Source organism: Nycticebus coucang, chromosome 22 (assembly GCF_027406575.1).
Source record: "Nycticebus coucang isolate mNycCou1 chromosome 22, mNycCou1.pri, whole genome shotgun sequence".
Lineage (NCBI taxonomy): Eukaryota > Metazoa > Chordata > Mammalia > Primates > Lorisidae > Nycticebus > Nycticebus coucang.
In genome coordinates, this window is record NC_069801.1 from 12,226,168 (window position 1) to 12,241,026 (window position 14,859).

A 14,859-nucleotide genomic window follows, 5' to 3' on the forward strand; every position below is an offset into this window, starting at 1 on the left:
GGTGCACAAGTAGCCACCTGGTCCTCCCACCTGGATCCTGTCCTAAGGATGAGCACCTGACCAGCGTAAGAGTGGCAGAAGCAATCTGCCTATGTTCCCAGACCTGCTTCTGCTCAGCCTCTGCCCTGGAGTGGATTGTATCTGCCTCTTGAGCCACATGCTGGCTCTCTAGGCTTCTGGCCTGATGAGTAATTCCTAACACTCAGTGAGCACCTACTATGTGGCAGGTGCTCTTCTAAGCACTTTCCATGGATTAACTTCTTAATCCTCCCCATATTTTTATTTGATAGTCAAATAAAAGAAAGATGAGGAAACTGACACACAGAGAGGTAATGTGACTTGTCCAAGTTCTTATATCTAGTAAGTGTCAGAGTCGGTACACAGATCAGGCAGCCTGATTCCAGAGCCTATGCTCCTAGCCTATTATTAGTATTTTTCCCTGATCTAGGAAGAGCCTGCAGGCCCACTTCACTTCCCAGGCTTATAACTTGACAGTGGCAAAGTCATTGCTGCTCTCCAGACTCTGTACCTGACCTGTGTCCACACCACTGCTCACCCTATTTGTACAAAAAAATGACGATTCCTGCATCCTATGGGTAGCTTTTGGGGTATGTCTAATATAGAAACAAAGCCTCCAGAAAGGCAAGACTCAGGCCTGGTAATCCAAGAAAAATCTTCCCAGTGATGGGGAATTAAAGAAGGATGCGGGTGTGAAATTGGTCTCGTCTGTCCTAGACACCACCGACAGTCAGGAGCACCATCTTTGGATCTGAAGGGAAGTAACGTAAGTATCAACCAGCCTTGGGAATGAGGTTTTCGGCCATGAGATACATTGGGGACACTAAACTGGAAAGTGACAAAAAGTAATTTAAGAAAAAAATGTTAATGTATACAGTGGTGGTGATTAGTCAACATTGTATAGGTATTTAATGACTCGGAATTATGTAGTTACAGATGATTAAAATGATAAACGTGGTAGGTTTATTTTATCACAATAAAAAAAAGTGTAAGGAAGAGGCCTGGCCGCTGGAAACTGGCTGTTTCCACCTGATCAGCTTCCTGTCTTTTCATGATTCATTCAAATGCAAACCTCTCCCCAAGTCTACATCTGTAGCTGCTGTCCACAGCAAGCAGATAATTCCTCCCTCCGGGACTGACAGTGGTGGTGCCTGACTGTGCATGCTGCATGTTGAAGCCCCTTTTTCTTTGTCCCTGGACTACATTGTGTTTATTTTTCTATCTCCCTTTCTAAAATACAAGCTCCTTGAATGCAGATTGCATATCAGTTTTCAACTGCTTAACCCTCCTCTGGTCTGGTGTTAGCATACACTCAGTCTCTCCGTTCCAAAGAAGCGCTATGCACTGCTATTTTATTTTACTTTTATTTTTTGAGACAGAGTCTCACTCTGTTGCCCCAGGCTAGGGTATTTTAGTGTCAGCTTAGCCCACAGCAACATCAAACACCTGGGCTCAAGGGATCCTCCTGCCTCAGCCTCCCTAGTAGCTGGGACCTCAGGCTTCCACCAAAACACCTGGCTAATTTTTCTATTTTTAGCAGAGACAGGGTCTTCCTCTTGCTCAGGCTGGTCTCAAACTCCTGAGCTCAAGGGATCTTCCCACCTTGGCCTCCCAGAGTGTTTACAGGAGTGAGCCACTGTGCCCGGCCATGCGTTGCACTGTTGATGACCATGAGAGTCAGTGGGTAGCTCACAGGCCACCTGACTACAGCAAGGGCCATAGAGGCTGGGGCTACTTCCTACCATGGTGACCTCACAAACTCTGGAGCTGGCCAGACACCCTGGCAAGTGGAGCAGGGTGCACAGGGACAAAGCACTCATCTGCCCTAACCCTTGAAAGTTTCTCTGGGGGCTCCAGCTTGCTGCTCCCTGGCAAGGCCCTATGGCCTCTCACCTTTGAACATGATGGCCTCCCCATGGCCCTCCTTCTGCTTCTCTCGGAAAAGCCTGTAGCAGGCCGAGGTGCTGGCCATGAGTAGCCGGAATTGCTGTCAGAGAGACCAGAGGGACACTGTCAGCAGAGAGAAGGCGGCCAAGGAGCAAGAGGAAGTTCCACCCTGGGGACCCAGAGCCTGCTGGCACACTGTCTTGAGCTGCCCACTCTGAGTGGCAAAAGAAGGTTTCTCACCCTTCCTCCACTTCAGCGATGCCATCAGGTCAAACAAAGCTCGGAGCCAAAGGTGGCCTTGGACTGAATAGAAGAACTCCCCCACGTTGCCAAGACCATGTGCACAGAATTTGAAGGGTATAAAGAAAATGAAAGACCCTCTTTGCAGCGCTGCAGGCCCACACCCAGCTGCTTTCTAGAGCACCACAGCCACTCTCCTTGGTGACTAGTGAATACTTGAACTGTGGCTAGTACAAACCGAGATGTACTGAAGGAATAAGAATACTCACCAGATTTTTTTTTTTTTTTTTAATTTTGAGAGAGGGTCTTGCTCTGCTGCCCAGGCTGGAGTGCAGTTGGGGTGATCATAGCTCACTGTGACCGTCACTCCTGGGCTTAAGCTATCCTGGGCTCAAATGATCCTTCTGAGCAGCTGGGACTAGAGGTGAACGTCACCATACCCATCTAATTTTTATTTTTATTATTTATTTATTTATTTATTTTTGAGACAGAGTTTCACGTTCGCCCTGAGTAGAGTGCTGTGGCATCACTGTAGCTCACAGCAACCTCAAAGTCTTGGACTCAAGCAATCCTTTTGCCTCAGACTTCTGAGTAGCTGGGAAGTGCGTGCTATTGTGCCCAGCTAGTTTTTCTTTTTTTTTTGGCCAGGGCTGGGTTTGAACCCGCCACCTCCAGCACGTGGGACTGGCGCCCTACACCTTTGAGCCACAGGTACCGCCCCGCAGCTAGTTTTTCTACTTTGAGTAGAGACGGCGGTCTCATTCTGCTTGGGCTGGTCTTGAACTCCTGAGCTCAAGCAATTCACCTGTCTCAACTGCCCAAAGTGCTGGGATTATTGGTGAGGGTATTGGTGTGAGCCCCACATCTGGCCACTCACTGGATTTTGAAGATTTAGAATATAGAAATCTCTCATTAATAATTTTTATATTGATCACATGTTTAATTGCGAATCATTTGGATTTGGTTTGCAACTACATGTAAACCAGTTTCAGCCTACTTCCTTCTTCCTTTTCCCCCTAGGCTGTTCTGCTCCTCTAGCTCCCGCCCCCCTGCTGGCAAGGTGTAGTATTACATGAGTGCTCCACTAAGCTATGACTCCAGCCCCTGGGGCTTGTTCACCTTTGTGCCTGGGATGGGGACGAAGGTCATGAACTCGTCCACATGGCCCACGGTCAGCCAGTCTGAGTAGAGCTCCACAGGCGCCTGCACCTGCTGGGCCTGCAGGAAGTCTCGCACCACCTTGGTCATCCGCCGCCCGCCGGACCTGCAGCAGGGTTGGAAAGGAGGAGGCCCTTTGGGAAGTTGCCCACCTTGCCTGCCTCACCAGAGGTCAGCAGGATGAGTTCAGCCTCTGGAACCCAGCCCAAACCCAGGGTGGCACCAGCAGAGAAGTCACAGAAAGGAGTCTGAGCTGGGCATAGAGACCCTGGTGCAGGCAGAAAGGCATTTGAGCCCAATGGAAACAAGGTAGGTATTAGTTACAGCGGCTGCCCATGTGGAGGGTGGGGAGCTCGGCCATCTGTCCCTGGGGTGCCAGTGATATGGGAGACCACCTTCTGGGCTCAGGGGTCCTGCCTGGATTGCTGCAGGGGGCTAGGGGCACAAGATGGCTCCAAAACTTGCTCCTGTCATGGGCCTCTTTGCTACATTAACTTTGATGCACTTTAATCAGTTTAAAAGACACCTTCTCCGGGAAGCGCTTCCTCCTCAAAGAAGACCCCCTGCCCGTGCAAGGTCTCCAATCTCTCCAGAACCTTCAGAATAGAACCTGAGGTTCTTATGGTGGCCAACAAATCCCCCTCTGATCTTTCCCCGCCTGGCCCTCCCACCTCACCTCTCTTCCTCCTGCTCTGCTTGCCCTGACCACCTGCTGCACCACTGCAGGACTTTTGGCCTTGCTGTTCCCTGGGTTTGGAATGCTCTTCCCCGCTGATCTTCTGATGGCTGCCTCTTTCTTCTCAACATCCAACCTCAACTCCAAAGTCACTTCCTCAAAACATAACAGCTTGGGTACCCCTGCCTCAGTAGCTCTTTGCCACCTTATTGATCTTCTTCCTTGCACTTGTCAGCACTCGTAATTATCTTGTTTACTTACCTGCTTTGTTGTTTATTTTCTATACTTTCCTTACCTGACTATAAACTCCCTGAGAGCTGGGACTTTGTCTGTTCTGGTTACTGCTATATCCCCAGAGCCTAGAACAGTACCTGGCACCATTCTAAGGAACCCTCCCTGAACTCCCCAAAGGGTTTGGAGGGTCCCTCCGTGGGCTCCCCTGACTCCCTGTCATTCTTTCTTTTGCTGCACACTCCTCTGTCTCATCAGCATCTATTTGCATGTCTGTGACTGCCATCATTTCCCTGAAGGCAGGGACTGGGCTTCCTCTCTGGGACCCAGTGCCTAACATAGGGCCTGGCACTTGGCTGGTACTCAGGATATAGGTGCTGAATAGATGAGTGAACATCAAGTGGAGAGGGAAGGAGGGGAGAGTGGGCAAATGGTCACTGCCTGAGCCAGTGGCCTTCCTCCCAGAAGGCAGAGCAGCCCATGTGTCTCAGAAAGAATTGGTAAGCAAATCCTGGCTGAACACCCATGTGCAGGTTCCTGGCAGCCCTTTTGTGAACCTGAGGCAGTCACTCTCTCCCTGTGACTGCCCTGACTAGGAAGAATCTACCCTTACATTGGCTGGTAGATTAACTGAGCAGGGAGTAGGGGCATCATGGGCAGCCCAGGGAGCCAAGGACTCAGGCATCTGGGGCAGGGCTATGTCTGCTCACATCTCTTTTAAGTTCAGGCACCCCTGAGGATTTGCTGGTGCTCCCACTCATCCTGTCATTGGTTCTCCCCTGGACTCCTCTGTCCCTTCTCTACCTGGTTTATAATCTCATCATATACCCTCCCATTCGGGGAAGATATTTGTTCCTAATTCACACTAAGATATAAAGGCTAACTTATTTTTCTTTCTAGGAGTGCTTGTATCTTAACAGAAAGTCTTGAGAGGGGGTCATTCTCCCAGCCACTGGCTCTGTGTATGAGCAACCCAGGCCACTGTTGAAGAGAAACAGTTATCTCCCCCCTCCCGCTGCCCCCAGCCAACCCTGGCTTCTCTTACAGAGGAAAGCTGCTTCCAATGAGGATCCGGCCAAGGGGGTATGTCTTGCCGTTCACGGTCACTGGGGGACTGACCTCCAGGTTCCCAAAGGAATCAAGGCTGGTGACGGCCTCAAAGAGGGGTTCCCGGGTCACGTAGCCGAAATCTGGGCCCTAGGCAGAGGGTACACACCTCCCATTAGTCTTCTGCAGCCAGGGTCCTCTGCTCCAGCCACTCTCATGGTCACCCTTTCACCACCTTTGGCCTGGCTCTGTGTGCACTTAGTCTCCAGGGGGTGGCCCATTTCCACCAAAGGGCAGGGGGAGGCTGGGTTTGTGAGCATCTTGGTATGAGCAAGAGTGTGTACAAGTATGCGTGTGAGTGTGAGTGTGCATCTGGATCTCTGTGTGTGCCTCTATTTCCCAAACACAGATACATATGGGTGATTTCAGGATTAGTCCTCACTCCCACTCATCTCTGAATTTCTCTGACTCTCAGTTTGCCCACCTGTAACAGAGGTATCAGATTGGTAACCTGAGGCAGCGTGGTAGACTGTCTTTTTGCTCCCTGAGATCTGCTACCCCCTTCGCAGAGAGTTTCATATGCTGACCCATTGCTGTATGGCTCTGGTACCTTCCTGTGAAAGGAATATGCTTCCCTGACTAGCGTCAGGCTTGGTCTCAGGTGACTTGTTTGGCCAATGAAACATGAGCAGAGGGGATGCATGCCAGTTAAGAGCAGACGCCATGGGCGGTGCCTGTGGCTCAGTCGATAAGGCGCCGGCCCCATATACGGAGGGTGGCGGGTTCAAACCCAGCCCGGGCTGAACTGCAACCAAAAAATAGCCGGGCGTTGTGGCAGGCGCCTGTAGTCCCAGCTACTCGGGAGGCTGAGGCATGAGAATCACTTAAGCCCAGGAGTTGGAGGTTGCTGTGAGCTGTATGATGCCATGGCACTCTACCAAGGGCCATAAAGTGAAACTCTGTCTCTACAAAAAAAAAAAGAAAAGAGCAGACGCCATGAGAGCCACTGTGTGTGCCTGCCAACTCTCTTTTTCCTCCCTGTGCTAGGAGGATGGCTTTCCCAGAGTGGGGCTGCTTCTGCAACCTGGGCTCTAGAATGAGGATGGCAGGAGGAAGTAGAGCTGCAGACGACCACCTAGCTGCCAACATGGAATCTGCACAGGAAACAGAGCTTTGCTGCTGTCAGCCATTGAGATTTGGGGCTGTTTGTCACTGTGGCCTTACCTACTTGATGCTCACCAGTACATGCAGGGACAGCAGACGTGAGTGTACCTGCTGTCCCAACCTGTTCCCAACTGACCATCCTTGCCTGCTGAATCCAGAAGTAGCCTCAAAATCCTTCTTTTTTTTTTCTTTTTTTGCAGTTTTTGGCCAGGGCTGGGTTTGAACCCACCACCTCCGGATGCCACCCAGAATCCTTCTTAGCATAGAATTTCAACAAACTGGAATTGGCACAGGAGACATAACCCCATTGACTTGCTGGATTTTAAGTTTTCTTCTATAATATTTTGGTTTAAAATGTAAGGATCTTGTTTGGGAGCCTGCGCTGGGGCTGCGACTAAGTGTGCCTAAGACAAGTCCATTGGAGTGGGAGGATATGGCTTGTCCCGGCTTAGCTGAGAGGCTCCAGGGGACAGCTGTTCCCCATGGGGTCACAGCTGTGGCTTAGTGCTTTTTCGCCTGAGGGCCTCAGCTGGCATTGTGGGAGTTTGCTGAGACTGGGTGGCCAGGGCTTTGCAGCATTGCACAGGTGGGCGGGCAAGAAGCACAAAGCTGGGCCTCCGGAATAATGCAGCCTTAGAGCTTGGGACCAGGCCAGCCCCGGAACACTGAAGGCAGGTGGTGACCCAAGGAGGTCTCGGTAATCATGCCTGTGGCACCTGCCGCTGGCTGCTGTTTTGACTTTACCTCTTATAGCATTGGAAAAAGTGGATAGTAAGCTCACTGAGGACAGTGTCCAGGGCTATAGAATGATGATCATAATGACAGCTTATAATGATTATTGTGTCAGGCGTAGCACTGATGTCTTATACATATAATGCTTTTAATTTTCATAAATCCTGTGAGACTGATGCCATTTCTACCCCCATTTTACAGATGAGCAAATTGAGGCTTATGGAGGGTAAGTTGCTTGCCAAGGTCACATTGTTGCTAAGGGATGGAATCAGGACTCAAGATCAGGTCTGCTGACATTCCAGAGCTTTAGATTCTCGCCATTGGTTCTATCATCTCCCTGTGATGAGGGGTCCAGGTCAGTGAACATTCTCAAGAGCAGGTGGGAAATGGGCAGCAGGTAACCTCTGAGCAGTCCTGACATCTACCAGGGAGGCTATCCTGCATGTGACCTTGGGAAAAGTCCCCTGACCTACCCCAGTCTGTGGCATGCTCTGTCCAAGTCTCTTCCAACCTGTTTAGGGCAGAAGGGTGAGGACAAAAGCAAGACTGACTTGAGTGCTGTTCTCACCAGCAGGTTGTGGACGGCACAGACGGGGAGTGAGAATGGCCTCTGGAATTGGAATCAGACAGCTTTAAAACAAAAGAATCATATGCCCTGAAAACCATAGCCTCTAGGGCTTGGTGGGCTTGGAAGTTGGAAGCATGATTTTTGACAGTTGTATAAATATATTTTTCCTCTTTGAAATTAATCTTGTTGCAACTTAGAGGGGTGGGGAAACAGCAGAGGTCAGGGCCTCTGTCCCCACACTTTGTTTCTTTATTTCTTTTAGAGACAGGGTCTTGCTGCCTCACCTAGCTAATTAAAATAATTTTCTTTTTAATTTTAAAGACACAGGGTTGTTGAAGCTGTTGCTGAGCCTGGTCTGAAACTCCTGGCCTCAAGCAACTCTTCCACCTCAGCCTCCCAAAGTGTTGGGATTACAAAGGATAAGCCACCACGCTGGGGGGTCAGGGCCTCTGGAACCAGGTCTTACCCTGTCTCTCCAAGTTCCGCTTTCCCAAGAGAAAACTCTCCACATTTTGTAAAAGCATCAGTTATCAGAGCAGGAAAGGATGTCAGAGGTGCTATCCCAACAGACCCATTTTGCAGATGAGGATACAGAGGCCCTGGGCAGCAGACTAATTTGTCAAGGAGGGGAGCCCAAGGTCTCCTGACCACAATGCCTTGTAAGAGTTCCTAGGATCATGCTCCACCCCAAATGGCCCTCAGCTCCTCACCAGGAGCTGCTTCACAGGGAAGTCCTTCAGGTTGCCATCTCGGGGGGAGTCCAGCACTACCGGTAAGCCTTTGTGAGGGGCCTCGATGTATCCAAACTCAATTTCATCCTGTGGGGATACCAAGGAGAGCTGTCAGGGAAGCCCATGAATTGCAGTCAGCCTGGGAGGGGGTGGTGCGGGGAGGAGCCGGGACAAAAGGATCTGTGGCCAGGGGCGGATGACTTGGAAAGCACAAAAGTGCATGGAGGGAACAGTAAGTCCCCCTCACACCCTGTCTCGAGGTCCCCCATCCTCCTCCCTGCAAGCTAAAGATGGCAGCACACCTCTCCACAGGCCATTCCTACATATCACGAACACATTTCTTATGGATTTGGGACCCGGTTTAAAAATACATAAATGGCAGCATCCAGAATATATAGTAGAATCTCTGTAAGGTGCCCACCCAATGTACAGAAGTGGTCAGCAGGAGGAACTAGGCCTGCCGTATTGATACGTACAAGTGGTGCACGTCCAGTCTATGACAATTAGGTCAACTTTAGGAGGTGGTCAATGTCAGAAGGTGGTCAAGGATGGAGGGTCTACTGTATTTTCCTTCAAGTAACAACTCAACTTGATAAGTATTCTGTATCCATATTTATAGACTGGCTTTGTTCCTTTTAGCTATTGCACAGAATTCCCCAGGAAGGCTGTCACCCTGCCCTCTCCCCTAGGGATGGGCATTTGGGTGGTTGTACAGTCTTTGGTGACCACGAGAAGCAACCTTGCACTGAATTGCCTGACATACCATGTCCCCATGTTTGTATGTGGGTATAAGCTGGCAGAAGAGTTCCCACTCGTGGGGCTGCTGGGTGCTGGATGGTTTACTCTAAGCCAGCTCTGGTAGCCTGATCCCCAGGCCACATCCTTCCTAGCCCAGGGCATGGGCTCCTCACCTGAATCCAGCGGTCGCCTCGGTTAATGTACTGGAAGCAGACCTTCAGTTCATAGTTGGTTTTTTCCACTAGGTTCTTCACCTCTTTCAGGAACAGGTAATTATCCTTCATGCTGAGAAGTTGGGGGAAGAGGAGGAGGTCAGGAGGGAGGGTGAGGAGGAACGAAGGCCCTGCCTGTGGTGACAGCAGCTGGCAACTCTGTGTTTATGGTCACTTTTGTAAAAGCTGCTAGAACTGAGGTCCCAGGACACCAACCCACTCATGTGGTAGGTGTCAAGGTCATGAACAAATAAAATGAGGGGGGGAACTCTGTCTCCCCCACATGTCTCAATGCCTTACATCTCTGAACCCCTAGATTTTCACAAAAGAGCTATGCCTGGCATGAAGATGGAAGGCGCCCACAGACTTTGGGGGTTCCTTTCAGGGCTCCTAGCCATCTACCTGCAGCCACTTCTGTCCCTGGCTTCTCATCCTGCTGTGAACCTAGCTCTTAATAGGTGTTCAATAAACGTTTTCTTAATGAGTAAGATGAATTGAGTGTCTGCTGCACAGGAGGTTCCCAACTGCACAGTAGGGAGTTAAGCAAGAGAAAAGAAATGGCAGTTAACTGTTTTTAGAGTGTGCAGTCTGTGCCAGGACATTGGATAAATGCTTTACTGTTTCCATCTCATTTAATCCTTGCAGTGACCCTATGAGGTGGGCATTACACAGAAAGTGAGACACAGGCCAAGGGCCCAAGGTCACACAGATGGTAAGTGATGGAGTCTGGAACTGAGCTCAGATCCACGTGACTCTGAAGCCCCAGCTGCCTCTCTGGGCTGCAGCCACTACTTACCAGCACACGAACACTGACACAGGAGGCAGGATGTTGGGGGTCATAATCCACGGAGCGATCCGGAATACCACGGTGTCTGTGAAGATGGGTGTCAGGGGAATGCCCTAGGTGTGAGGGAGAAGAGGGGATGAAAAAGTCTCTTCCTGTCTCCCAAAGCAGGTGACACTGATGACAATAGTGTATTTCCTGAGCACTAACTGTGTCCAGGCCCTGTGCTAAAAATTTTTTGTTTTTGCAGTTTTTGGCCGGGGCTGGGCTTGAACTCACCACCTCTGGTATATGGGGCTGATGCCCTACTCCTCGAGCCACAGGCGCTGCCCTGTGCTAAGAGTTTTCATAGGCACCAGTTCGTTTCTGCCTCACAACTACCCCAGGAGGTAGATGTTTTTCTAATCTTCACTTTCAGATGAGAAAACTGAGTCTCAGAACTGTTAAGTCATCGTCCAAGGTCACATGGTAAGTGGCAGGATTGGGCTTTACATGTGGGAGGTCCAGCTGCTGAGTTCACACTCGACCCCTGTCCAATCTTTCCCTTCAAAGTCCTCTGGAAGTCGGCCCACATGGCAGCCAAGCCAACCCCAGGCGCTCCTCTCTTTTCTTCTGGGTACCTTCCCCTTCCTATGTGTGAGCATTTTAGTGTTGTTTGAGATCAATTTTGCTGTGTCCAAACTGTTCTTTAAGAGGTGGGAGGGAAAATGAGGCATAATTCTTGGGTTCCTTTGTGAGGCTGGCCTTGAAAAGCTATAGGAAATGAGCCCTTCCATGGAGGGGGGATGGGGCATGGGGCTGTGGGCATAGTTGCCTTTCCTGCCCTGTCTGTCTGTGAAGTCTGCTGGTGCCCGCTGGAGGGGCCTGTCTGAGAGATCCCGGGTGCCAGGATTCCCTGGGCGTAGAGGAATCAGGAAAAGTCCCTTTCCTCCCTGCCCCCATCCTGATGGCGTTGACTTTTCTGCCTTTTCCCCTTCCTGGGGAGCATAGGGGTATTTTGTGAGTGAGGACTTTGTAAGTTTGCACACTCACAACCACTCCACACAGTAGATACTTTGGTCTTTTCTGTTTTGCGATGGGGAAACTAAGGCACAAGGAGGTTAATCCAGTGGCCCAAAGTCTCATGGTGGTAAAACCAAGATTCAAACCTGGGCAGTCTGATTCCAGAGCCCATTCTCATAAGTCTGAGCTAGACACAATCTCATCCATCTACAGAACTCGTGTGTCCTGTCCTGAAGTGGACCAGGGGTAAAGATGGGGAGGAGCTCCTGGATCTGGGAGAGCTGCCAGGCACTGTCTGAGAGATCATTTTTCTAAGTGAAACAGGGTGGGCCTGGGAGCCTGGAGTCTGGGGGGTAGGGGAGAGAAAGGTCTTTGCGATGAGAGGTTTTCATCTGCAGGGCACACCCTAAGCATTGGGGGCTTCTCTAAAGGGGCAGGGGCTCTACTCTTCATCCAGCTCCCCCCAAAGCAAGAGCAAAGCTGGCTGAGATGTCTGGCTACAGGGTAGGACACATCTGGAAATCAGGACTTAAGGTTCAGCCTGTGGTCAGAGTTGGTATAACCCGCAATTGGGGTGAGGAGTAGGTAGGGAGGAGGGAGAACGGGGCACACAGTAGGTGGTCAACAAGTCTAACATGCGTATCTTAGTTAGAGCCTCGTGCTAACCACGGGGACTCTGTGCCTCGGAACCGGACAGGTCACAGGGCAGACCAGGGCCCAGACATAGGGAAACAGGTGCAGTGAGGAGGAGGATCCCAAGAGCACAGCTCAGAGGACCCTGGCAGCTGTGTGGGCTGAGGGGGCATTGAGGTCTCCCAGCCTGGGCTCTCCACCTTGGTGCTTAGAGGGGAGTGGAGCAGAGCATGGGGTCCTGAGAGTAGCCCCATCCTGGCCCCACCCTGGTCCCCAGGAGGTCCAGAGCCCTCACCTGGGCCATGTACTCGAGCAGGCTGACGTGGATGGAGACCAGGCCCGAGAAGCCCTCATCGGGGAAGCGGAGGCCTTCCACAAAGAACAGCAGCTCCGCGGAGCCGCCTGTGTACTTGACCACGTGGTGGAGCTTCCGCCGGCCCAGGATGTGGATGTAGCGCTGGCCAAAGAACGGGTCTGGGGGAAAAGGACCGACATCAGGCCCCTGCCCCCAGCCTCACGGGGAAGAGCTCGGTGGGGTGAGACTGTTGATGTGGACAAGAGGGCAGCATGACTCGTCCTCTAGACACAGAGAGAAAAGCGCAAGCAGAAAATGCCCCCAGAATGGCCGTGGCCCAGTCATTGTCATCGTCCTGGCACTGCCACCAGACGCCCTCTCTGGCTTCTGGCTTCCTCATCTATAAAATGAGTAAGTTCTTTCATGGAGGGACGTGTGAAATGATAGTGGATGGAACTGAGGAGCTAGTGAGGCTGGGGAAGGATATTATGGTTCCCATTTCATAGATGAGGAAACCAAGTTTCGGCAAGGAGGAATGACTTGTTCAACAGGGAGTAAGTGGCTGAGCTGGGACTCAAATTTATGTTCAATTCTGAATTCTGAGATCCAATCCCTTTTGTGTAAAATGTACTCATTTGTACCCCAGACTCCCCCCGGCCCCCATAACAGAAGGTGCATTGGTGTAAAGACAAAGGCACGTGTCTCTGGCTGTCCACCTGTGTGGCTGGGAGAAAAGACGGTTTTCTCCACTGCCTCTGCCCCACTGAGATCACCCAGCTCACCATGTGCTGTTCCCTCTGCTTGGACAGTTGTGTCCCTCCTTCCTTTAGGCCTCAATTTGTGTCACTTTCGGTAATCCTGTCTGGATCCCCCAGAGACCAAGCCAGGGAGCTGCCACAACCCCCTGTCCTCCCACAGTACAGCCTTGATAACCATGGGGGTGACCTATGCCAGGGCAGAGACAGGCCCAGGGAGGCCCAGGGTCTGCTTAGGACACGGTCGTATTTAAGAAATGTCTACTTAATGAACCAGTGGCTCTGGGACCACTCCCTATAGGAAAGGATGACAGGGAATTTTCAGACTGATTTCTCAATGAACTGAATTGCTATTCTGTGACCAGCAGGTGCAAGGGCCCTGGGGGGAGACAGAGGTGGCTGAGATGCAACCCCTCCGTCTCCCAGCAGTGCATGGCTGATGATAAGATAGAGCCGATGTGGCAAGTGTTTAACATCAGCTGCGGCAGCTCCGGGTGAGATCCCATCTGGTTACTCAGGGGAGGGGTGAGGAGGGCTAGGAAGCATGGAGCAGAGGAAGCAGCCTTGAAACTTTGGAATGCTCTTGTGGGGTGGCAGAGATGGGTGCACTGGGGAGGGGAGATACTTGCTTTGGCAAAGGCATGGAGGTAGGACCCTATGCAGTTCCAGAAGGAGTTTCTTTATGCCCTGTAGAGCTGGAAGAATTGAGCTCAGCTCAGTGCTTTCAACAACAAAGATAATAGTTAATGATCAATTGCCCAGGGGTGAGAACATGTAACCGGAACAGTCCTGGTACAGACAAGGTGCTTGCTTAAAACTTATGAAATGAATTGATGAAAGCCTAGGGTTGGAATGGCTCATCCTTTAGAAAGATGTGCTCAGCTAGATCCTGGTTAGACATCTCACTAAGGGCAGTTATTTTACTGGTTATGACGTTCAGTGTCAGAGAGACCTTGGTTCAAGTACTGTGTCGGCTTTATGAGTTGTGATAGCTCAGGGATTTCACTTAATCTCCCTGAGCCTCAGTTTCCTGATCTGTTAAATGGGGCATAATAATAGTCATGCCACAGGGTCATTGCCAACAAAGCAGCCTCAGTAACTTCAGGAACCTTAGTAATCACAGGTAACCATTGGCGACACTGCAGAGACCTGTTGGTATTGTGAATATGAGAATCTGTGAATGAGTAGCACTCTCTTTACTACAAAATTCAGGACTTTTTCATTGAACAGCTTCTGAACAGAAGGTAAAGAAATGACACCTCATCTCATCCTCTGTTGTGGTGGCGGGTGAGAGTGGGGAGAGTCGGGGCAGGTGTCTAAGAAATGAGGTGGGAAAATTTAGACACTAAAGTCCTAAGGAACAGAAAGTGGAGTCCTGTTCACCCTGAAACAACAGCCCAGTCGCTGAGTGGGTCAGATGGATCTGGTGTAATTAGAACCTTCTCCCCTGAGTACTTGGGCCCTCCCACACCCACATGCCCCAGGCTGTGCTTGAACTGAAGCTGAGAGAGAGAGAGAGATGTCAGGTCTAGAAGCCAACTTGGTTTCACAGAATCGGCAAAGCCGAAGCTTCCCCAGGGGTGGGACAGCTAGGGGGCTGCATCAGGGCCTGCAGCAGGAGTGGGGATCTGGCCAGGGTTGGGTTGGAAGATACGTTCTGATCCATCTGTCAGCAGCTCTCTCCCTCCCAATGTGGCCTGTGATTCACAATGTGTCTCTATCCTGGGCCTCTTTCTGGAAGTTTGGGCCAGCTCCAGGCAGATTGATTTCTTAGTGGGAACAATCCAGGCATTGTCCTCAGGAATCTCCTTCTCCCACTCCTGTCCTGCCTCTGTCCCCAGCTCAGTGAAGACCCTGCTCTGAGCGTGGCTGGCTTTGCCTGCAGGAGCTGACAATGGCCCTCTATTGAGTGGCCCTCGTGCCTTGGACTGGGCCCACCAGCCATTATGACCTCCCCTCAGCCCCAGGCCTTGGCCCCTGCTGGCTGG

General features: G+C 51.0%; 1 protein-coding gene across 1 annotated transcript in view; it reads right to left on the minus strand.

Moving 5' to 3' along the window:
• The window catches only part of PADI2 (peptidyl arginine deiminase 2), a 47,760-nt gene that overhangs the window by 5,522 nt on the left and 27,379 nt on the right, over positions 1-14,859 (minus strand). Inside the window, exons 7-13 of the mRNA XM_053576926.1 lie at positions 12,117-12,295; positions 10,199-10,302; positions 9,364-9,475; positions 8,432-8,539; positions 5,256-5,407; positions 3,265-3,409; positions 1,912-2,005 (exon numbers count right to left, since the gene is read on the minus strand). Of these exons, the coding sequence (XP_053432901.1) occupies positions 1,912-2,005; positions 3,265-3,409; positions 5,256-5,407; positions 8,432-8,539; positions 9,364-9,475; positions 10,199-10,302; positions 12,117-12,295 (894 nt within the window). The remainder of the gene's footprint in view (positions 1-1,911; positions 2,006-3,264; positions 3,410-5,255; positions 5,408-8,431; positions 8,540-9,363; positions 9,476-10,198; positions 10,303-12,116; positions 12,296-14,859) is intronic.